The sequence below is a fragment of the Geotrypetes seraphini genome, chromosome 2 (genome assembly GCF_902459505.1).
Source record: "Geotrypetes seraphini chromosome 2, aGeoSer1.1, whole genome shotgun sequence".
In the NCBI taxonomy this organism is placed as follows: domain Eukaryota; kingdom Metazoa; phylum Chordata; class Amphibia; order Gymnophiona; family Dermophiidae; genus Geotrypetes; species Geotrypetes seraphini.
The window spans coordinates 338,155,617-338,179,906 of NC_047085.1; the positions used below are offsets into that span (position 1 = coordinate 338,155,617).

The window sequence follows — 24,290 nt, forward strand, 5'->3', positions numbered from 1 at the left end:
GCTATATATAGAATGAGGGATAATGTGTTGTGACTGGGAAAATCCTGAAGCTAAGGAAATCCCTAGCTTAAAGCAGGATAGGAAAGAAGCAGTTCCTGTCACTGAAAAAATACCTAGGTTTAGCAAGACCGTGGTAAGCCCCAGGGCATTTAATACAGCTCAACTGAAGGCAGAGCAGACAGGGAAGAAAATAATTTCCTCCCTTCCATCCTTTCATGAGGAAGATGCTAGTTTTCAGAAGAAGCCCAGGGATTAAATGCAACACCAGAAAGAACTCAGAGAAGGGGTAGACTGCTCCGGGTTGTTTGCTCCTTTGCAATTGTTAATAAAGATAATTAAAAAAAAAAAAAAATGAATAGGGATAATGTGGCAAAGCAGACAAAGCATTAAGCTGATTCTCTCAAGGCAGTCAGTCCACGAGAACTCCAGCCAATCAGAAAGGTAGCCACACCTGGCAAGTCAATTAAACAGATAGCAGTGCTGAGATACGAGAGCTGCACAGAACAGCGAGGAAGGGAAAACAGGCAGAAGGCCAGTTCACTTGCCTAGGACATGCCAACCTAGAAGGATTAGTGAACCTATGGGTTACTTGAAGCCTCTAAAGTTCAGATGACCAAAGACCGGAACAGGTTATAAGCTATCCTATAGAGATTCCAGAGGAGTGCCTGCCCACCTATTCAGAGGGGGAGGAAGGAGCTTTTGAGGGAGAGGAGCCCATGGATTTTGAGGATAGTTTCCTGGTAACTCCAGAAAGTGAATAAGATATGAATTGAGAACCCATTGAATGAGAGGAATGCATAACACCAGATAGAGTAAGCAAGGCACTAATTTATGTTTGTAATTATGGTTTAAACTAAGAGAAGAGATGGGTGATGTGAAATAATGGAAATGCTAGAGTGATATTTCAGGATTCAAAGAGTGTGGAAAATTTAAGCAAGGAGATATAATTGTAGAACTGACCCCTAGCAAGCTCAGAGCAGTAAATCTCTAAGGTGGGGGCAGGGATTAATTTTTTATAGCGCGCGGGTCCAAAGCATGTCTGTAAAAAATTTTTTATATAGCACGCACACGCGTATACCGCGCATGCTGCTATAACCTCCTCCCACTCCCGCTTACTCTTCTGGCCTGTGAACCGGCATCCTCCCCCCCGCTCGCGTCACCCCCCTCCCCCGCGATCCTACAACCCCCCCAGCACTGCAAAATATCTCTTACCCGATTGGGCAACGGCATCAGCACCAATGCACAGGACGTGCCAATGCCAGTGCCCGAAGATCCTCCCTCGTTGGGCTGGGCTGTGCGGTGCGAGGGAGATCCTCCTTCTTCCCTGTGCCGAGCTGGACTGGGCTTTGAGCATGAGAATCTCGGCGAGACCAGAAGGCTTTGAGCATGCGCAAATGCTCAAAGCCCAGTCCAGCCCGGCACAGGGAAGAAGGAGGATCTCCCTGCACCGCACAGCCCAGCCCAACGAGGGAGGATCTTTGGGCACTGGCACTGGCACGTCCTGTGCATTGGTGCTGGTGCCGGTGCCCAATCGGGTAAGAGATGTTTTGCGGTGCTGGGGGGGATGTAGGATCGCGGGGGAAGGGGGGTGACGCGAGCGGGGGGTAGGATGCCGGTTCGCAGGGGGGGATGCCGGATCGGAATGAAAAAAAAAAGTTGTAAAACGCGCTCACACGTATAACGCGCACGGTTATGCACAGTTTGTAAAATCGTGTATAACGCGCCCGTTATATGCGTGAAAATACGGTACTTCCTGCAGGAGGAGCATATGGAAGATTGAAGTAACTACATCTATAATTTGCTAAAGTATCTGTTGGAATTTTGATCCTGAGTTTAAAGAGTGAAATGAGAAGGGGAGGGGTGGGGTGTCAAAGCAGTGCTGAAAGGGGAAAAGGGCCAGAACGTGATTGTGTGCAGGCTTTCTCTTTAGCACGATGATTTTGTCCTGTTGAGCAGAGCAGCAGAAGCCCTGTATGCTGCCTTTCCAGAGGTAAAAACTATATAACACTTGGGAAACAGTTGGGCGGGTCAGGATCAACTAAATATTGGGAAGGCTTGTTTCCACTCAGGCTGTTGCTAGCTTAAAGACAGAACAGTTCTGTGGGTGTCAAAAGTAAACGTTTTGGTATGATAAAGTTTTCCCATTTTTCCTGGAGAGAGTTGTGAAAACCCGGCTGGCAGAAGCTGTGAACTGGCTCTGCCAGCACGCTGAGAGCCTGAGGACTAGGAGTTTTTTAGTGAAGGACCTAGTCACATACTAGAGCTTGGCATTTTTATGTTTTGAAATGGAATGTATTTTTGTTTTTGCAATGAACTGTTAGTTGAGATAGTAGCCTGGACTGTGTCATGGAGATGTGAAATGCTGCCCTGGAATAATTGCTGCCAAGCAACAGTTGAACAGCATATGTTTTTTCTCTTTATGTGAGTTTAATAAATTCCAAGATCCTTGTAAAGAAGTATTCCAATAACCTGGTTTTCAGGGTCCTGGGAAGGAAGCTGAAACGGAGGTCACAGAGGATAGCATTCTCGGAGATCCTGCCGGTCCCGAGGGCAGATGCAAGGAGGCAGGCCGAGCTCCAGGAGGTGAATGCGTGGCTGAGGAGGTGGTGCAAGGAGGAGGGCTTCCACTTTGTGAGGAACTGGTCGTCCTTCTGGGGAAAGAGCAAGCTCTACAGGCGGGATGGCCTGCACCTGAGCACAGCGGGAACAAGAATACTAGCAGCCAACGTAAAGAAGGAGATCGAGAGGGCTTTAAACTACAGAGAGGGGGAAAGCCGACAGCTGACCTGATGACGCTTCGGACAGCAGTATCAAGAAAAGATGCTGAATGGGCTGACTGCAGGGAGGAGGACGGGGGTCCGATGGAACTCGCGATCATACAGCGAGGGAAATACCAGGTAACAGCAACTTGCTGGGAGAAGTCTAAGGGGAAGGGGAAAACAGGGGATTCAGGAGGACAAGATGGCACCAGGGTGCAAACAGAAGGCAATAAGGTGGAGCCACAGGGCAAAGGGGAGACACAAGGCAAGGGGGAACAAACCAAGGCCCAGGGGACGATAGCACAGGAGGGGGCAGGTACTCCTCGGGGAAAAGCGGGGAGGTGGGGTGGAGGGGACATGGGGAGGAAGAGAGTTGCGAGGGTAAAGGCGGAGGGCACAGCAGAGGCACCGGGAGCGGGAAAACGGCCCGAGACCCAAGGGAAGGTGGCCAGGTAAAGGCAGAGGTGGAGGACAAACACCGGGACCTACAGTGCTTATACGCAAATGCAAGAAGCCTCATGGCTAAGATGGGTGAACTGGAAGTCATGGCCAAGGGGGAGGACCTGGATATAATAGGAATTACAGAAACCTGGTGGACAGAGGAAAATCAATGGGATGTGGCGCTGCCAGGGTACAAGCTCTACAGGAGGGACAGGACCCACAAGAAGGGGGGAGGCATAGCGCTGTATATAAAGGACTATATCTACTCGATTGGGATCGATACGGCAACAAAGGCAGAGGAGCTAGAATCGCTATGGGTCAAATTGCCGGGAAAGAAGAGGGCAGACATAAAGCTGGGGCTGTATTATCGCCCGCCTGGTGCGTCAGAAACAATAGGACAAGACTTGGAAGCAGAACTGAGACAGGAATGCAGGACTGGAAGTGTAACAGTGATGGGGGACTTCAACTACCCGGGGATAGACTGGAGTACGGGACACTCCAACTCCACGAGGGAAGCAGGATTCGTAGAAGCTGTGAGGGACTGCTTCATGGAGCAACTAGTCAAGGAATCGACGCGAGGGGATGCTACTCTTGACCTCATCCTTAACGGATTAGGGGGGCCTGCAAGAGGGGTAGAACTGGGAGGAACACTAGGCAACAGTGATCACAACGTGATCAGATTCACATTAGAAAGGGGGTCACCCATAGTGGGGAGGACCGCAACGACTGCGCTCAACTTCAGGAAAGGGAACTATGTTGCTATGAGGAAAATGGTGGGGAGGAAGCTCAGGAACAGCTTTAGGATGGAGACTGTAGGGAGCGCCTGGACCCTTCTCAGGGACACACTGCAGGAAGCGCAAAAACTGTACATCCCCAGTTTCAGGAAAGGCCGCAAGAACAAGCGGTCAAAAGACCCGGTTTGGATGACACATGAAGTAAAGAAGGTAATCAGTGACAAGAAAGTGTCCTTCTGGAAATGGAAAAGGGATCCAATGGAGGAAAATCACCAGGAGCACAGGAAATGCCAAAAGGAATGCCACCGAGAGATTAGAAAAGCAAAAGGGAAATACGAGGAGGGGCTGGCCAGGGAGGCAAAAAACTTCAAGGCATTCTTCAGTTACGTAAAGGGGAAGCAACCAGTGAGAGAGGAGGTGGGGCCATTGGACGATGGGAATAGGAAGGGAGTGATTAAGGAGAATAAAGAGGTAGCTGAGAGGTTGAACACGTTCTTCTCGTCGGTCTTCACGAGCGAGGACACGTTGTCACAATCCGTCCCCTGTGGCTCCGCTCATCCCAGAGCTGCCGGTGACTAAACCCTATCCAGTCATACAGCGAGCTAACCACGGGGATAGGATTGTGACTAGTCCCAGGGAAAAATGTGTATTTCCCTTTAACTTAAAGCAGGCTGAACTGCAGGGAGTAGAGGAAGGGGAGCAGAACAGCTCAGAAGAGCTCCAGAGGAACCTCCCTCCTCCTGTTCACTCCCAGCTGAAACCCATAATGAAAAACCCAAGACAAGCTAGGCAACCAGTGCAGGTAACTCCTCCCCCTCAGAGAGCAGGGTGTGTTCGGTTGAACAATATAGAGGCTGCTCTGAGGAGAGGAAAGTTAGTTGGCCCTGAGCCAGCTCAGGGAAGAGTCTCTCCTGATTATGCTCCTGACTGTGAGGATGTGATAATGCAGGAAGCTGACACTGACCCTATTGCCAACCAGCCAGCTCTGCCTGAACCCATGGATTGGGGAGAAAACCTTGGACTGCCTGAAGACATGCTCCTGGAGTGAGGATAAGTGGCAGGTCTGGAGGTTTGTGCAGGCAGGAGCTTTTCTCTGTTGATAAGAGTATTGTTGTGCAGTAGTGCTGTGTGTGTGAAACTGCATAGACTTGTGCTAAGAGGGAAAAAAAAAAAAAACGTTTTTTTTTTTTAGTTAATTCAATTGGCCTGAATTGGGGACTCATGTATGTGAATGTGAGGGAAGTAAATGGTGTGATTTTGGGGAGAATTCACTTAAGATCCAGGTTGGGATAGTGGGGCCATTATTGGCATTCTGAGGTATCAGAAAAGTGATAAGTGAATTCCTTTACTCCCCTCCCCCACCAACAGCTTCTCTGTTGGTTACAGCCAAGCTTTAAGACTTGCTGAGCTTGGAGGCCCAGAACTTGTGTGAGGGAAAAAAGGTTCCTTTGCCTTCTTAAGGTAAAGACAACCCCTCTAGAGTTCTGTTAGTGATTTCAATACTGAACTGTTACTTACCTGAATTGCCTGATTGAAGGTAGCAGTGGTAAACCCATTCCGGTGGGTCCACTCCATACTTTATTTTTTGATATTTGGATAAAGCATTCTATTTGGACTTTGTTTTTGCTTTGAATGCTTAAGGGAGACGTTGCTCCCATCATCGCTTCACTGAATAAAGTGACTGTGAACAAGTAAAGCTGATTTGTTTTATTTTTATATTGGATTTCTGACCAGTAAGGATATACCAGTAGGACTTCCTTCCTTCATCGGAAGCACGCCGGAGTTGCGCTCGGGTGAGCAGAGACCGGGTTCCGGAAAATACAGGTACCGGCTCTGTCACAACGTCCAATATACCGGACTCAGAGGAGCTCATGAGTGGGGAGCAGGCCAAAAGATTGGGGCATATAGAGGTAAGTCAGGAGGATGTCCTCAAGCAGATTGACAGACTGAAAAGCGGCAAATCACCGGGACCGGACGGGATCCACCCAAGGGTTCTAAAGGAACTAAGTCAGGAAATAGCGGGCGCAATCCAGCATGTTTGCAACCTATCCTTGAAAACTGGAGAGGTACCAGAGGACTGGAAACTGGCGAATGTCACACCTATCTTTAAGAAGGGATCGAGAGGTGACCCCGGGAACTACAGGCCAGTGAGCCTGACTTCAGTTATAGGGAAGATGGTGGAAGCAATGATCAAGGACAGCATTTGCGAGCACATCGAGAAAAATGGCCTACTGCGGACAAGCCAGCACGGATTCTGTAAGGGAAGGTCGTGCCTGACAAACCTTCTGTACTTCTTTGAGGGAATAAGCAGTCAGGTGGACAAAGGGGAACCCATAGACATCATTTACCTCGATTTTCAAAAGGCCTTTGACAAGGTGCCATATGAAAGGCTGCTTAGGAAGCTGTGGAACCACGGGGTGGGCGGGGATGTACACAGATGGATCAAGCACTGGCTGTCAGGTAGACTACAGAGGGTCGGAGTAAAGGGCCAATATTCTGACTGGCGGGGAGTCACGAGCGGTGTGCCGCAGGGATCGGTGCTGGGGCCGCTACTCTTCAACATATTTATCAATGACCTGGAAACGGAGGCAAAGTGTGAGGTTATAAAATTTGCAGACGATACCAAGCTCTGCGCCAGAGTTAGGACCAGGGAGGAGTGTGAGGAACTGCAAAGGGACCTCGATAAGCTGGAGGACTGGGCAAACAAATGGCAAATGCGCTTTAACGTAGATAAATGCAAGGTCATGCACATAGGGAAAAAGAACCCGTTGTTCGAGTATAAAATGGGGGGGAGATTGCTGGAAGACACCGGACTTGAGAGAGACTTGGGTGTGCTAGTGGATCCATCCATGAAACCATCCGCACAGTGTGCAGCAGCCTCGAAGAAAGCCAACAGGATGCTGGGCATCATCAAGAGGGGCATATCAACCAGGACGCGGGAAGTCATCATGCCGCTGTATCGAGCGATGGTGCGCCCACATCTGGAATACTGCGTTCAATATTGGTCGCCGCACCTCAAGAAGGACATGGCAGTTCTTGAGAGAGTCCAAAGGAGGGCAACGAAACTGGTAAGAGGGCTGGAAAACTGCCCATATGCTGAGAGGCTGGATAAACTGGGGCTCTTCTCTCTGGAAAAGAGGAGGCTCAGGGGGATATGATAGAGACCTTCAAAATACTTAGGGGCATAGAGAGGGTGGACAGGGACAGGTTCTTCAGACTAAAAGGGACGACAGGTACGAGGGGGCACTCAGAGAAACTGAAGGGAGATAGGTTCAAATCAAATGCAAGGAAGTTTTTCTTCACCCAAAGGGTCGTGGACAAATGGAATGCGCTCCCGGAGGAAGTGATCCGGCAGAGTACAGTACAGGGATTCAAACAGGGATTGGACAGATTCCTGAGGGAAAAGGGGATCGTGGGGTACTGAGGGAGGTGCTGGGGTGTTGCATAAGTATAGACAGCTCACCAGGTCGTGCAGGTGCAAGGCCGGAGGGTTAGGACATTGATGAGAAAACTAGGGGGCAAGGGGGCCCCTTCTGGTGATTAAGGCAGGTCATGACCTGTTGGGCCGCCGCGGGGGCGGACTGCTGGGCGGGATGGACCTCTGGTCTGACCCGGCAGAGGCACTGCTTATGTTCTTATGTTCTTATGTTTTCCTTATTTCCAGCCTAACTCCCCCAAAAAAGGCACAAAAATCTTTACCTGGAGGCCCAGGTGAGGCTTTGTCCAGCTGGCAGAGCCGTGCTCAGCCACAATATATATATGTATGTGTAATTCTGCTTTTTTCTTTTTGTCTTCATCCTTATGGAACGACCTTCCACAAGTTATTTGAAGTGAACTTTTATTTCCAAAATTTAAGTCTATGTTGAAAACTCATTTTTTAAATTTGGCGGGGTTGTGTCCGGCAGGAGGGATTGGGCACCCTCCTGCCAGTAATCACGTGTGTTGGGGGTTGTATCCAGCAAGAAAGATTGGGCATCTCTCCTGCCGGGGAGGTTCAGAGGGATCATGGCAGGAGGGACTGGACATTTCTCCTGCCACATTTGGGGGGGAGGGGGGGTGGAGACACACAACAATTCCAGGATTCTGTAACCGGTGTTGTTTATGACAGATGCCGGTTAGAGAATCCTGCTTTTAGGCGAAGGACTGGCCCCTCCTTTTCCTATGAGGTCTTGTTTTGGGCATTTGGGACTTGGGCGATTTTTGGGTCGGGAACGTGTTGTAAGGATAGACGTAGTGGTGGTCTGGCCGACTAAACTGCTGAACTTAGAGGCAGGCCATTCTCCCCCCCTCCAAAAAAAAAAAAAAAAAACTCATTTTGGATGGGTTTTTTTGAGAATGGAAATTTCCCTGCTGCCTACTTTCTGTATCTAGGGACTTAGGTCAAAAGGGGACTTAGACATTTCTTCTGATTATGCCCTTCCAAGGCAAAAAAAAAAAGTAACCCCTAGAAATTTTTGCTGTTTTCTTAGCAACCACTTAGAAATTTGGTCCCCGCAATAGAGGTTTCTACCTAGGGAGCTAAATGCTCTAATGCTTACAGGAATTCTATGAGCGTTGGAGCAGCTTTGGAGCATTTAGTGCCATGGGCAATGATAGAAACCTCTACCATGGCTTAGTAAAAAAAAAAAAAGGGGGGGGGGTATTTGTTGTTACTATCTAGTTTAAAGATATTCTTATTCTAGTTGGCACATACACGACAAACTTACAAACTTTTTAGCGTCACGCAGTGATTTTTGCGAGATCAAAAATGTTTGCATTGTAAAACTACCATTTGAAAAAAAAAACAGGCACTAGTTTACTGTTAATGTCATCACAGTGATGTAGAATTTTGAAAACAATAACTTGAATTAATACCGTGGTTTAGTGTAAACATTTTTAACACAAAAAAATTGCTAAGTAGTAATGTAAAACGTCAATAACATCAACATAGCTTAAGATAATTAAATGTTGGGTAATAATAAATATGATAACTAAATAAGTATGTAAAATGTCTTAATGAAATTTAATGCATTTGCAAAGAAAACTGCAAAACACTGTAGGGGTTACTTTTTTTTTGCCTAACCCTGTACACAAACACACACACACAGAAAGTATAACATAGGAAATGGATTGTTGCCAACAAAAACATGTCATTTGCTCATTTACAATGTGTGTATTCTTCCTCTTTTTTAATCTGAAGGCAATTTATAGCTATTTATTTCCATATGTGTAGAATGAATCGCTTGCTTATCTTTACGAAAAGCAGTTTCTGTAACAAGTGTTTTCTGAAGACAGCAGGATGTTCACTCCATATAAACATACCCACCTCAGAGTAGGTTTCTATTTAAGCTTACACCAAAGGGAGGCCTGGGCAATGCTGATGGCACAGGGGCTGCTTTCTACATGCTCAGTGGAAAGATTTAACATATATGGAATGGATATTGCAAGTATGGTTTTAAAAAATGTTTGAATAATTTCCTAAAAAAAAGTCCATAAATCAATATTAAGATGAACTTGGGGAACTCCCACTGTTTATTTCTACAATGACAAGCATAAAATCTACTTTACTTTTTTGGATCTTGTCTGGCACTTAAGATTTGGATTGGTCACTGTTGGAAGCAAAATACTGGGCTTGATAGATCTTCGGTCTGTCTCAGTACGGCAATGCTTATATTCTTAGGGACATCCTCCTTTCCGTGGAGAACAACATTGCTTTACCAACAGTGTTTCAAAAGGTTGCTTGCTTTTTAATATAGGATATTACAGCACATATATCATAAGCCATCAAAATATCTTCACCTGATAATCATTATGAAAGGCAACTGAATGGATATACTTCAATGATCCTACAAACAGATAAACGTGACATGAAGAGCAGTGAAGGCCTCTCTCTTCAACTACAAGTCCAACTGCAAACAGTCCCCTCTGATCTCTCTCCAGCCAACAACCACCAGCTGGAGACCCCCCTGGTCCAATCTTCTGTAATGCCTCTCCAGGAATTCCCTAGGAATGTCCTCAAGTTACTGTACTACCTAGCCTTACCCTTTTGTGACAGTATTGTATTGTATTGTCAAACGTACTGTCTAATGTAACTTCTGCAAATGTTGGCTCGTAACCTGTTCTGAGCTCCCGGGAAATGGGATAAAATTCGAATTAAATAAATAAATAAACATATTCCAAAATTCTTTCTTATGCTCTGCTGCTAGTTCTTCATAGTATTCCTTTGGAATGATTTATGATGATAAAAGGCAATATTTTTCCTTCCTTTGGGTACTGAAATAAACTGACTAAGCATGAATGCTTGAATACTTACATGTGCAATGGAGGCATAGGAGTTGGCTCGTAACGATACCGTCCTTCATGATGTCTTGCATCAATTGGCACTGGGGGATGGAATGCTGGAAAAAGGTGTGGTGAATCTGAAAAATAAAAAGGTGAAGGGACCTCAGAATCTTGCGTCAACATGGATGTATCAGTTGCTTCTCCATATATTTTACCAAGTGCTAGGATATCTTGGGGGGGGGGGAAGCTTTATCTATGTTTGCTGTTTAATCTATTTTGTATCTTTTATTTTTTTAAGTCGAAAAAGCACTAGTAAAGTCAGCCAATTGAAATTAACTAGGATGCATATCTGTAAAACTGTAATCTTGAGATGCTGCATTACTTGTTCAATACATATTGCCATTTTATTTTCAGGATATTTATTTCTAGGGTTTTTTAAATGTATTTATTAATTTCTGACCTGAAATTTTCTTCCTGCTAACAGGCATCCTGCTCACTTTGGAAACTGGTATCATAAAGTCTTCATTTGCAATTAGTCAGGTACCTTATATACTCAAATATAAGCTGACATGCATATAAACCAAGGTAACCTTTACCCCCCCATAAAGGAAGAAAAAAGGTTGACTCGAATATAAACCAGGAGTTAATATTCAAGAGCCCTCCCCTGCCCTGCTAGGCTCTGCATCCATCCCCCCTCCCATCCTCCCTGCCCTGTCCCCTGTCCCCTCTCTCTCCTGAAGCCTTGAAGAACTCTACCGGGCCTTCCGTAAGATCTGGTGGTCCAGTGGTGGACCACAACAAGACAGATCCCTCTCGCTTCCTGTCCCAGCCAACTGTGAGAACTCGTGACTGTCATTCAGAGAACAACTCTTCACGGGGCAGAAGCACAGGAAGATCGCTCCTGCCCAAACATGGAGGAGATGGGAGGGACATAAAAGTTGTCACAGTCAGCCAGGACAGATGGCAGGAGGGATCCCTCCTGTCCCAGCCTACTGCTCGACCACCAGGTCCTATGACAGGCCTGGTGGAGGTCTGTAATGGGGGGGCGGGGGGGGGCAGGGGAGCACTGACCCGAATGTAAGCCAAGACCCTCATTTTGGGGCCATTTTTTGACCCAAAATTTTCAGCTTATATTTGAGTATATAAAGTATTTTGTCCCTATTTTGTACCTCTTTCCAGTTTAATTAATTCAGACATTGCTTCAACAATCTTTGACCAGGAACCCAAGCACCAGGGCACCATCTGAAACCCTGCAATCATGAGTCCTAAATTTGAACACAAGGTATCATGATTTTACAATTACTGGGGCTCCCTCTCCCCAAGAGGCCTTGAAAACTATTTCTGTAAACTTGAGGAGCTAGAGACCTGAACCATAAATCAAACCCATGACTCTCTATACGGGAGCCACCAAGTAGGCTACAAGTTACTATTTTCACCTTACTTCTGCTTTCTTCTTTAATTGTGTGTTCTAAAAATTGAAGCAGGTGTTTAAAGACTGACCTAACCAACATATTTGTCTGTTGTTCCCTTAATAGTCCCCAACTCTGTATCTGTCAAAATTAGATTGTAAGCTCTTCTGAGAAGGGACCATCTCTTGCATGTGCAATGTACAGCGCTGCATGCACCTGGTAAATCTGTTGTAACTTTTGCTTGTGGCTGCACCCCTTTAAATGATCAATGAAACCTTCACACCCCTTCCCAAACCTTATGTCCATTAGTATCAGCTACATATGCTATTAACTGGTAGCTGCTAGTGCTGCCCGATTCAGAGAAAAATATTTCGTTTTGATTCGATTCACCCTGTTGAATCGATTTTCCGATTCGATTCAATTCGATTCACTGTTAATGACACAGCTTTTTAAGTTTAAACATTTTATTTAACCAAGGCAATATCATGTCAAAAATAGGAACATCCAAACTATAACATAGCTGTAAAATTAGTTAGAAACATAGATTCACAGCTTCCCCAAAGCAAATCATCCCCAAAGTTTCCCCAGCCCCCCTGCCTGATTCTCAGTTTTTCCAGGCACCTGCCGATTTCAGCTTCCACCCCCAGCCCCCAAGACTCACCAGCCCCCTGCCAATTTCAGCTTCCATCCCCAGTCCCCAAGACTCACCAGCCCCCCTGCTGAATCTCAGCTTCCATCCCCAGCCCCTTTGCCGATTTCAGCTTCCATCCCCAGCCTCCAAGACTCACCAGCCCCCCTGCCGATTCTGAGCACTCCCTGCCAATTCTCAGCCCCCCTGCCGATCCTGAGCACTCCCTGCCGATTCTCAGCCCCCCCTGCCGATTCTGAGCACTCCCTGCCGATTCTGAGCCCCCCTGCCAATTCTGAGCACCCCCTGCCGATTCTCAGCCCCCCTTGCCGATTCTGAGCACCCCCTGCCGATTCTCAGCCCTCCCTGCTGATTCAGTTACTTACTCGACTAGATGTGGAATCGCGGGGAAGAGAGGAGAAATGCGGAGACAGCCAAAAAATACCCTATGCTTCCGACTGGTCTGCTGCTCGAGGTCTGTTCGCTCCCACGTCCTTTCTTTTCTTCTGATGTAACTTCCGGTTTTGCAAAACCTGAAGTTACATTAGATGGGAACGAGTCCGGCGGCCGGCAGTGAAAAAAGAATGAACTTTAATCGGGATGAATCGGTAAATCTGTTTTTTTACAAAAACGAACCGATTCGAATCGTGAATCGGGCAGCAGTAGTAGCTGCTAACAGAGCTAACTGTTATCATGTCACTAAAATTACAGTAGTACAGTTATACTATTAATAACTGTCTAAAGAATTGTCTTCTTTCTGTCTAAAACATTTCAATAGAGTGCCTCACATTTCAAGACCCTTCTCCACACCCTATTTATTTCTTGCCACATCCCTTTGGGGTGCAGGCATCACTGATTAAGAAACCCTGAATTGGAGCTACAATATTTTTTTGTGTGTGTGGTTTGGTCCCACAGGATTTCAAAGCATTGGCACTGCATGTCCGTACCACAAGATGGTATCCCTAAAAAGAAGAAATATATCTGGAAAAATTTCAAGAGTTTTGCAAAAGTACAGAATTTCTGCCTCTAAGTAGTATGGTTTCAATTTGCATACAAATTTCAAATAACAGGTCAGAAAATTGTTTCTGCTACATATACAGTAAATTTCAATGGAAGCATAAAAACTGCCAGTAGTTTGCAACAGGTTTGCAAGCACAGCTTTATAAAAATCTATTCCGTTACCCTCCTTCAGGGTTTTTGAAAATTATTATTTTTTAACTAAGGATCTGAAACATCAAAAAATCTGAACCATTTTGTTAACTACTGATCAGGTTCAATGTTAAATATTTAAATCTTTCTACACTCGGTTTACATTCACAACAAAAGCAATACTGTAAAAGATTTCTTCCACAAATTCAATGTTAAGAAGTTCTTTCCAGTGATAACATTGCATGTTTGTGCAAATCACTTTAACTATATATTCTGACAAGTATTGTAAATCAAATGCCAACAACAATATTTCAAAACTCAGATACTAAAATTAAGGATTCCCTAGCTGCAGATCTAAGTCAACATCTGCTTTAAGTTTGTTTTGTTTTCAAAGAGACCATATTGTACAGTGATAGCTTGGTCACAACAGCAGCATTAGAGCTATATGCCGTATATACTTGAATATAAGCTGAGATATTTTGGGGCTCTTGGCTTAAATTCGGATCAGCGCCCACCCGCTCCCCTCCTGGACCTCTTATAGGCCTCCATCGGGCCTGCCGTAAGACCTAGTGGTCCAGCAGCAGGAGAGGACAGAACAGGAGGGACCCCTCTTGCCTCCGCCTCCTGTCCCGGCCGACTGTGGCGTTTACCTCCCTCTCACCTGCCTGCATACCTTTCAGATCCTTGGTGGTGCAGCGGTGAACCGAAGCAGGAGCGATCTTTCTGCATTCCTGTCCTGTGCAGATCCATTCCCTAAATGGCTGATGCGAGTTCTTGCAGCAACCTCGCAAGTTCTTGCAGTCTCACAGTTGCCACAAGAACTCACGTAAGCCATTCAGTAAGTGGATCTGCATGGGGCGAGAGTGCGGAAAGATTGCTCCTGCCTCAGTTTACCGCTGGACCACCAGGGAACTGAAAGGTATGCAAGGGAGGCAGGAGGGAAGTAAACATGATAGTTGGTCAGGACAGATCCCTCCTGTTCCGGCCCACCGCTGGATCTCCAGGTCTTACAGCAGGCCCGGTAGAGGCCTTCAAGGCATCGGGAAGGAGGGAGAGGGGACAGAGTACAGGGCAGGGAGAATGGGATGGGGGACAGGATGCAAAGCCTGGCAGGGCAGGAAGGGAGGAGGGACAGGGTGCAGAGCCTGGCATAGCAGGGAGGGAGGGGTGCAAAGCCTGGCAGGGCAGTGGAGGAATATTAACCTCCGGTTTATATTCAAGTCAACCTTTTTCCTCCTTTTTTGGGGGAAAAAGGTTGCCTCTGTTTATATTCGAGTCGGCTTATATTTGAGTATATATGCTATTTTTTTTTTTTTTTTTTTTCAAAATATCAACTTATCTTTTTGACTCTTGCTGATTTCTTGGAATTATTCCCAGATAATATATTACATTTTTTTGTTTTTATACCTATTGCATAAATAAAATATTTGATCCTTTTATTATGGCTACATTCCCTGCTTTCACAACTCTTTCACAGAATTTATTCTTCCAATATTTGTGTATTTTACAATGTCTTGTAAAAGTCTTCACATCCTTATACATTTTTTAATATTCTCCAGTCTTAATTACTTTTTTAATTCTTCTGTAAATATAGATCTTGTTGTGTAGATCAGGCAAACAGTTTCCTACCTTTTTGACCGCAGGCTCCCCCCCCCCCTGTCTCCCTGAGGGCCTGGCGACTCATCAGGAACACCCTTCAGAGGTGAGTGTCATCCAGTGGCCTCCACTATCTAAACTCTAGACACAGGCAGGCTGTGCTCTATAAGGACTTAGGAGCTATCAGGTGGCTTACATAACACCAATGGCCTCCTAATATGAGGAGGCTCTAATTATGTCAGCCCAAATAACACTCCCAGTCCTCCCAGCACAGCATGTTACAAGTAACAATTGTGTATGTGAAGCTAAGAAGGCCCATCACCTGAATCTAGTCTCCATCAACTTGTGCCTTGGAGGTGCTTCGGCATCCACCAGGACCAAAAATCCTTCAGGTGCCGCTACAGGCGGGTGTGCCAGGAGAACCCAGTCCTCATCTAGCGCATGAGACAACACCTCAGAGTTCAACATAAGTATCCCACACACAGTAACCTACAATCTCCCTGGTTCCCATTCATGTCATACAAGGGCTGTTCAATAATTTATCTACTTGAATATGAAAGAAAGTAGCAAGCATGTTGAAACAAGTCTTGTGACATGTCTCAAGGTTACTCATGCACAGTTGTGCCTCAATGCGAGTCTAACATTCCAAGAGACAGAATGTCAAGAAAGTCCTCATGCGAATCAAGTAAGAAACTGCTAGATTTGGAGCACCATTCAGTGATAACATTTCTCACAAAAAGAAGGGAAAAAGCCAAAGGAGATCCATGAACGCAGTTTATGGTGAGTCTGCCCCATCATCCTACAAAGTAAAATTATGGAGCAAAAATTTAAGTGAGGTAGAGTCCCCATTGAAGGTGACCCTCACACTGGATGACCTGTGGAAGCAACTTCCACAGAAATGTACAAGAAAGTCGAGGATTTAATTTTGCCAGACAGACGAATTAAGGTTTCCCAAATAGCTGAAGAAATGGCATCTCGGCAGGCACAGTTTGGAAAATAATTCATGAAAAGTTAGGCATGTCCAAGGTTAGTGCAAGAAGGGTTCCAAGAATGCTGACACCATGTTAGAGGGCCACGAGACTCCAGTGCTGTCAGGAAAACTTGGAGATGCTCTGTGAAAACAGAGTGAATTTTTTTCATATTTGGTGACTGGAGATGAGACTTGAGTCTATCACAGAGATCCTGAATCTAAAATTGAGTCAATGCAGTAGAAGCACAAGTCATCCCCCACCCCCAAAAAGTTCAAGACAGAAATATCTTCAGGCAAAGTCATGGCAACTGTCTTATGAGGTGATGAAAGACTTTTGCTTCTGGAGTTCAGGCCATACAAGACAACCATAACCGGAGAGAGTTATGCCAATACAGTGATCACTTTGTGGAAATTAATTAAGGAAAAAAGATGAGGAAATCTCACAGCAAGTGTGCTGCTTCTTCACGACAATGCGCTGATGCGCATGTCAACAATCAGAGGCTGCCATCTGAGAATGTGGGTTCCAGCAGCTGAACTGTCCACCCTACAATCCTGACCTGGCTCTCTCAGATTTCCTGTTCCGAGTTTTGAAGAAATCTCTCTGTGGGCAGCAGTTTTGAAGTGATGAAGATGTCAAGGAAGCTGAGACGTCCTGGTTTGAAGGTCAAACAAACAAATTCTTTTCAAAGGGATTAAAGTCATTGCAGGAAAAGTGGATGAAGTGTATGGAGTTATCAGGGGACTATATTGAAAAATAAAACAAAAATTGTTTGAAAACTCTTTTCTTTCCTCCTGAGGTAGATAGATTAATGAACGCTCCTATGTACTGTTTCAGATTTTGGGGGGGTGGGAGGGGGTAATGAGTGAGGAAGTGTGGGGAGGTTCATACCTTGATTTATCCAGGGTCATTTGGTCAGTTTGGGTACCTTTGTGACACTTAGATACTTCTAAAACAGGTCTAGCTCTGAACATCTAAGTTCCATCCAGGACATTTTGAGAAAGTTTATTGCTGCAAGATGTCCAAGTTTAAGCATGCCCTGAGCCTGCCCATAATATGCCTTCCAACATACCCTTGGAACTCTGGAAACACAGTGGGAGAAATGTCTTGCTAGACATCCAGGAGAAAAGTTTTGATTATTGGCACTTGGACGTCCCGGTGATTAGGATGTCCAAGTGCCGACTTTGGTGGATTTTTTGGATGTTTTAGTTTTTTGATTATGCCACACGAACATCTCCTATAAATGAAATAGCCTTTCCTCCCCAACCCCCATCTCTCTCTCTCTAGTAAATAACCTGTATGGTCAATCCAATCTGCCCATAGGGCTTCATGCAAGTTTACACACCTATGTCCTGTTCAAAGTATGAAGGTCATTAAGTTTTGTTTTGAAGCCAACCTCTTTCTATATAGGGATCCTCTGTATATCACATGTGGTTTTGAATTCATAATTGGTAAAATTGAAAAGCCAAAGAAAGGCTGAAATTCTTGACTCTAACCAGTAGACCACTCCTCTACCTTGAGATCCTCAGATACTCTCAACCCAGTAGCACTGGACTCAGAGGAGATGGGTGTTGGATTTTATTCAGGGGGTGATGTGGAATGGACTCCCTTTTCTTTAAGGGGGGCATGTCATACCATTTTGGATTTGAGGTTCTGCCAGAACTGTGTTTCAAATCACAGCCACAGATTCAGTTTTGGTCAAAACAAAATAAAAGGTTTCAGTTGCCTCTACTCACGTTGTCTACGCCCACTCTTTTGTAAATCTTTGTGTCATCTGCAATAAGGCAAACTTTCCCTGTTATCCTTGATATAATCTGCTCTGCTGGTCTGGGAGCATCAGGCCATGACTTTGCAGCCTGATGTGCCTGAGCAGTGAAATAACACCAGCAAAAAGTTGGGGTTATTTTACCATGATTTTTTTGGCAGTGTATCACCGTGTGGAAGAATAAGGGTTATCTGCCATTAATACTACCATTCCACCTCCATACAGCAGGGGCTGCTAGCCCAAGACTGAGTGGATTACATATTCCAGACCACACTGGGTTTTACAGCTCAATGCTAAGCCACCTTAACAAGCTAGCCCTGCTGAGTTAGGGGGCAGGGTTCAGTAGGGAAGTGTTTATCTGCCACAGAAGAGACTCATTCAGAGAGGTCCCAGAGTTCAAGGATCCTGAGGGAGAAAAACCATCCCTAGCTGTGGCTGCATTCATGTCCTGGGGAGGACTGGAGTGAGGAAGCTAGCCGAGACCCCATCCGGGAGGACACTAGAGAGGTAAACCTCTAAACCAAGACCTCTGGAAACTGAACCTGCTTGTTAAAGGTGACTGTCTATGTTTGGGGTGTGGCAGCTGAGCTGAAGCCAACCGAGACTGCTGTTGGGGGAAAAAAGGGTTTCTTTCTCCAAAATTCTCTTCTGTTTAGACTATTTAAACAAGTGAAGTAGGAACCAGACTTGTGGCACTTTAAACCTGAGAGAGATAGGGAAATTAACCCAAAAGCTGAGGTTGCTGGACCGAATGTGATATGGCAGCTGCTTAAAGTGATCAGGTTGCTTCACTGGCCACGAGATATAAAAGTTAAAAGTATATATTTGCCTTTCTGGAGCCTATGAGGGAATAGGCTCAGGTAGAAGTCGCAATAAAACATTTTGGGGCTGTTTTTAACCTCCCAGTTTCTAGCGTGGGGAGCCACTCTTAAAGGCCCGTGCTGCTCCCAACACTCATAGAGTTCCTATAAGCTGCACGGCTCTCTGCACGCTCTCTGCGCTAAAAAACACTAGCGCGGTTTTGGAGAAGAGGGGGTACGTCTATTATTTTTTCTGAGACTCACTAAAATTCATGTCTATATGTCATTTAACAATGTATACATCAGGTTTTCTTTTTGCAATGCTGTTTGTTTAAAGGCATACAAGCTTACTACTTTTTGGAATTCTGCCAGGTACTTGTCACTTGAATCAGCCATTGTTAGAAACAAGATACTGGACTAGAGGTTCTTTGGTCTGACCTAATAGGGCAATTCTTACATTAAATGGTATTGAAAAGAGAGAACTTGATATACTTACTGATCTCATCTTAAAATTGACCTTTACATCCACAAATACCATAATGCATCCAAGTGGTAAATGACAGATGCAACATAAAGACTGTTATCTTTTATTAATTCCAGAAAAATCTGCAGGATTAGTACGCAAAATCCCCAACGCATTATTTTGACAATGTACTGTAATACCAAGCTGTTGCGGTACATTTTCATGGTATGGTTTTCTCTCTACTTGGCTTACAACAGTGAAGTAACATAGGACGAGAAAGAAGGAAATTGGCACTGAATCCAAATAAGCCCAAAATGGCTCAGCTAAGATTTACTCCTTAAGATTCTCTATAAACACTTTGAATTGAACATACACATCGTTGCTTCAGAAGGTACGGAAGCACCTTTCAAAGAAGATATGATGGCAAGGTCAAAGCAAGCTTTTATTTTCAGGCAAAATATATCAGCTGCCAGAAATGTATTTTGGGAGGGACGGGGATGGGCAACAGTTAACGCGAGTGGGTACTTGCCACTCATGCCTCCACTTGTTTTCCCTTTCTTCTTCTTTCCTTCCTTATTCCCATCTCTCACCACAATTCATACTGAAAACACTTTAACTGGCAGGGATCCTCATGCCCTGTCTGCTGAAGAAATCCAGAACCTGCTCCGAGTAAGCTGCGAAGTGCAGAGAAAAAACAAACAAACGCGGCAACAGTATCACAGAGCTGCTGCTGCCGCCAGCGCTGCTAATGTGTTGAGTGCTGGTGGGTTAATACTAACCTATGCTGCTCTTGCAAGATCCTACAAAAAGGCAGAATAGTCAAAGGTTCAAGAGAGGGGTCGCTCAGAGGGATTGTAAAACCCTCACTCTAAACAACAAAATATTTTGTAAATGTAAGGAGCCCTCAGTGTGAACGAGCAGCCACGGGAGACCAGCTCCAACGCTTCACAAAACAGGCAGAGGTCATGAACCCCCACCCGCACACCATCACTGGGCCCCCGATGTGTGCAATAATTAAATAAAGTGAAAACACTCACAACTCAAATCAAACTGTAATCACACATAAATTAGTGTGGTTCTGCTAGGGGCCGCTCAGAGGTTTTCATTTGGTTTTCACCCTAATTTATGTGTGATTGAGTTGTGAGTGTTTTCACTTTATTTAATTATTGCACACATCGGGGGCCCAGTGATGGTGTGCGGGAGGGGGTTCATGACCTCTGCCTGTTTTGTGAAGCGTTGGAGCTGGTCTTCCGTGGCTGCTCGTTCACACTGAGGGCTCCTTACATTTACAAAATATTTTGTTGTTTAGAGTGAGGGTTTTACAATCCCTCTGAGCGACCCCTCTCTTGAACCTTTGACTATTCTGCCTTTTTGTAGTATCTTGTTTAGGTTGTGGCAGTTTTTTGTGGAGTGTATTTTGCTTTGCTCTTGCAAGATCAGCATCACAAAATGACCCCATGAGAACCGTGTGCATGTGGTGCTGGTGACAGCAGCTCAAAGTGCTGCTGTCACACTTTCTCTGCACAGTACAGCTGACTCTGGGCAAGCTGTGAATTTTTCCATCTGATGATTATAGCAACCCTGCCAGGTAAAGCAGGGTGCACACAGCTTCTGGGGGGGGGGGGGGAGACACTCATAGCAAATGTAGAGGTGCTCATGTCTACTACGGACCACTCGTAGCTACATCCTTGATCTGCACTGGCCATTAATTCTGTGGCTTCCTCTGCAAATATGGATTACTTTTATTTTCTCCCACTTCTAATACTTCAAAAGTACCTCCTTCCTGGATACAGTTTCACCAGCCTTAGAATAAAGAGTTTACTTCTATTCAGACAGGATTAGAGCCAGGGTTAAACTCCTAAGCTACCCAATCTAGCCACTACAAAAAAAAAAAAATGCCCTAGTCTGCAAATTTTAGAATGCTCTCTGCTTTCACTGTGGCGACTCTGGTTTGTTAAATCAGTTTAAGGGACTAGGCAGACGTGCAACCTGTCATCCTCAGTTCCTAAAAGTCTGATTTCAAGTCTATTTAAATATAGATCATTTTTATCATGTATTCCACCAAATAAAAATAAAAAATATATAGCTAATTTGATTTTCTAGCATCAGTCAGAAAAACCCAAACAAGCAGTAGCATTAAAGCATTAGCATTTATTAATATCGCCCGCCTTTCACTTAGCAGGGTGCAAATAAACATACACAAGACCTATAACTGAGCGTATCAACAGCACTGCTTCTGGCTGTATTATTTAAATAGTGCCCTAACTACCCTTCTGTGGCCAAATTGTTTTCCCCTCACTCCACAAAGCAGATCTTCAGGCTTATTTGAACTGCTGTATAGTTTACTTTAGCCTATGTTTAAATACCTTCTACCACATATTTCAAACAAACACATCACTTCATTAGAAAGGCAAACAATTTAACAGCAGAATGTGAGTAGCACTTGAGCAGAACTTTGGCCAGGCTGGGAAACCCCTCTGCCTTGTGTAAACACTTCCTTGTCTTGAGCTCTAAAAGAGACCTCATGCACAACTTCACTTGAAAAGCCCTTAAACAAATACTTCACACATCTGCTCCTCAGTGTATGATAACCCAGGAAGAGATTATCTGTGGAGCTGAAAGCCGTGGACCATTGTGAATGCTTCTCTTTTACCAGAACAACAGTAAGATTATAAGAAAAAAAAAATTGCTTAAAGGTTTAATTTATAATCACTTTAAATAAAAGATATATTTAAAAATGAATGCTAAAACCACTGTGAATCATAAATGTTTGATAAACTCTAATCTGTAAAGCAAGTAAGGAAGTGCATATAACCTGATAAATAAATAGTCAACGCACGTCAGTCCCAGGGCTATTTATTTTGCTGAGAATGAAGCAGTAAAACAGGGTTGGGAGAACTAGGATAAAACAATGAGAAAAGTTGCATAAAGTAAACCAAAGCAAACAAAACCTGGTAAGAGGTAGTTTTTACCATTTTCTATGAGCAAGTAGAAAACAACCAAAGGCGGAAATAAGACATTTGTCCAAGAAACTTGACACAGTTGTGGCAGTAAAATGACACATTACTTGAAAATCAGTTATACAAGACATGAAGTAGATGTAAATGGAAACTGGGAAATTTAGGGGGACTGGTTTTTACAAGTGATCTTCTAAAATAGCATGCCCAGAACATGTGACCCTCAAATCTCTGCAAGCTGCCAGCATATATAAAGAGTTAGAAAAGTATCTCTCAAAGTGTGTGCTACGGCACAGTGGTGTGCCATGAGAGATTCCAGAATTTTACTTTATTTAAAAAAAATTCCCTTCATAACTATACACTAGAATGGATGACATGTACATTGCATACATAAGAGTCTGTCAATGTATGAGTGTCTGCATGAGTCTGAGTAAGGATACAATTGCTCAGACAAGCATCATTCTTTGAAGTGATTGGTCCTTGAAAACTAACAGCGAGTAATTTTATTTTTATTTTTTAGGTAGTAGTTATACTGACTTGAGCAACAAAGCAATCAAGGTTTTGTTACCGTTTGGATCTTCTTATCTTTGTGAACTTGGATTTTCAGCTCTGACAGAAATTAAATCAAGAAAAAGAGAATAATTGCAGATGGTGGATGATGAAATGGTGCTTGCTTGTCGACTATCGAGCCACATTTGAGCTAATTTGAACTCAAAAACAAGCACATCCATTGCATTGATTAGAAATTCTATTCTATCTAATATAATAATAATAATAACAGTTTATATACCGCAATACCGTTAAGTTCTATGCGGTTTACAATAGATTAAGCGAGGTACAAATTGATTGAATTTAAGAGGGAGGAATAGGAGAGTTGATAGGACCGGAAATGCGTTGTTGAGGAGAAAGAGATTAATAGTTTCACCACTGTTACAATTACCCATACATAGCTTAAAGAACTTTAAATAAATAACTCTCAAATTTAATTTTTGTTTTTGTTTTTGCAATTTTATACTTTCAATTATAATGTGCCATGAAAAACATTTGCTTCATTTAGTGTGTCAGAGCTCAAAAATTTGAGAGATGCTGAGTTAGAAAGATAGAGACAGACACAGAAATCTGTTTTCTAAAATCACGACTTGTCCTGCGCCTCCAGTTACGTGCATGCATATTATGTTTACTTATTAAGCTCTATTGTATTATGTGGACTACTACTTCCTGCAATTCTGTAGTTCTGCTGCTATTGGTACTCTCTGGGCACATTTTCTCTGCTCCCCACTAACTTTTAAGCCTTTACAGTTGGCTCAGACTCAGACCATTTGCCTGCTAGATAATTCTTGTTCCCTTCTCATCTTGTGGTTTCAAAAGAAGTCAGAAGGCTGCATCTGGTTCCTATAAGCAGCCCCAACTGATCTCCCCTCAGCAAAATACCTCCTTTTTCTTTAGCAGAGAATACCTCAGAGCAGTGGTCTTCGCTAATTTTTAAGTGAGGGCTGTTTTGGGTCCAAAAGGGCTGAAGGAGAGCCGACAAGTATTTTTTTTATTTGGGAATCACACAAACAGGGAATTAGAAAACTATGAACTGCCAACTTCAAAGAGATTAAACTAGAAACACATACATGAAGTGGCACATAAAATACTTATAGAGCATGAAACCAACTTTCTTATATTATATCAAAACCGTGCTCAGAGTTGTAGTTGTCAGACCAAACATCAGGACAAACCCGAGTGTTGGAAAAACTGTAATGTCACAGGTTTTTCATTGTGGTAAAACTCAATATATCAAAAAGACTTATCTGATGCTTGTGAAGATTGCAAAAGGCTCTGGGTCCTGACGCATTTCACGACAGCTGCTTCAGAAGACCCGTAATAACAATTTTCAAAATTATTACGGGTCTTCTAAAGCAGCTTATAGCAAAAACAGAAACAATGAGTCCAAGCTCAAAGTTTATATATAATTAAAAATATTTTTTTCTGGATTTCGCCTTGCTGTGTTTGGGTGTCTCCTGTAGAGGGCACTATATCCCATTTCTGACATCACTTTGTCACCTCCCAGGGTCCACTAGAAGCAATGCAGCAGCCCTTCACTTGGTGGCACTACAGATACTAGGCATGTTTCCCTAGATCATAGGTGTCAGTCAGTCCTCAAAGGCCGCAATCCAGTCGGGTTTTCAGGATTTCCCCAATGAATATGCATGAGATCTATTAGCATACAATTAAAGCAATGCATGCAAATAGATCCCATGCATATTCATTGGGGAAATCCTGAAAACCCAACTGGATTGCTGCCTTCGAGGAGAGACTTTGGACACCCCTGATGGTGGAAACCCTACAGGAGGTGCTGGATCAGAATAGTAGCC

At 44.1% G+C, this 24,290-nt stretch overlaps 1 protein-coding gene across 3 annotated transcripts in view; it reads right to left on the bottom strand.

The window, feature by feature from the left end:
• Positions 1–24,290, bottom strand: part of GLI3 (GLI family zinc finger 3) — a 560,226-nt gene that overhangs the window by 237,724 nt on the left and 298,212 nt on the right. For all 3 annotated transcript variants that reach the window (XM_033930274.1, XM_033930273.1, XM_033930275.1), the window contains one exon: positions 10,227–10,332. In XM_033930274.1, coding sequence (XP_033786165.1) covers positions 10,227–10,332 — 106 coding nt within the window. The remainder of the gene's footprint in view (positions 1–10,226; positions 10,333–24,290) is intronic.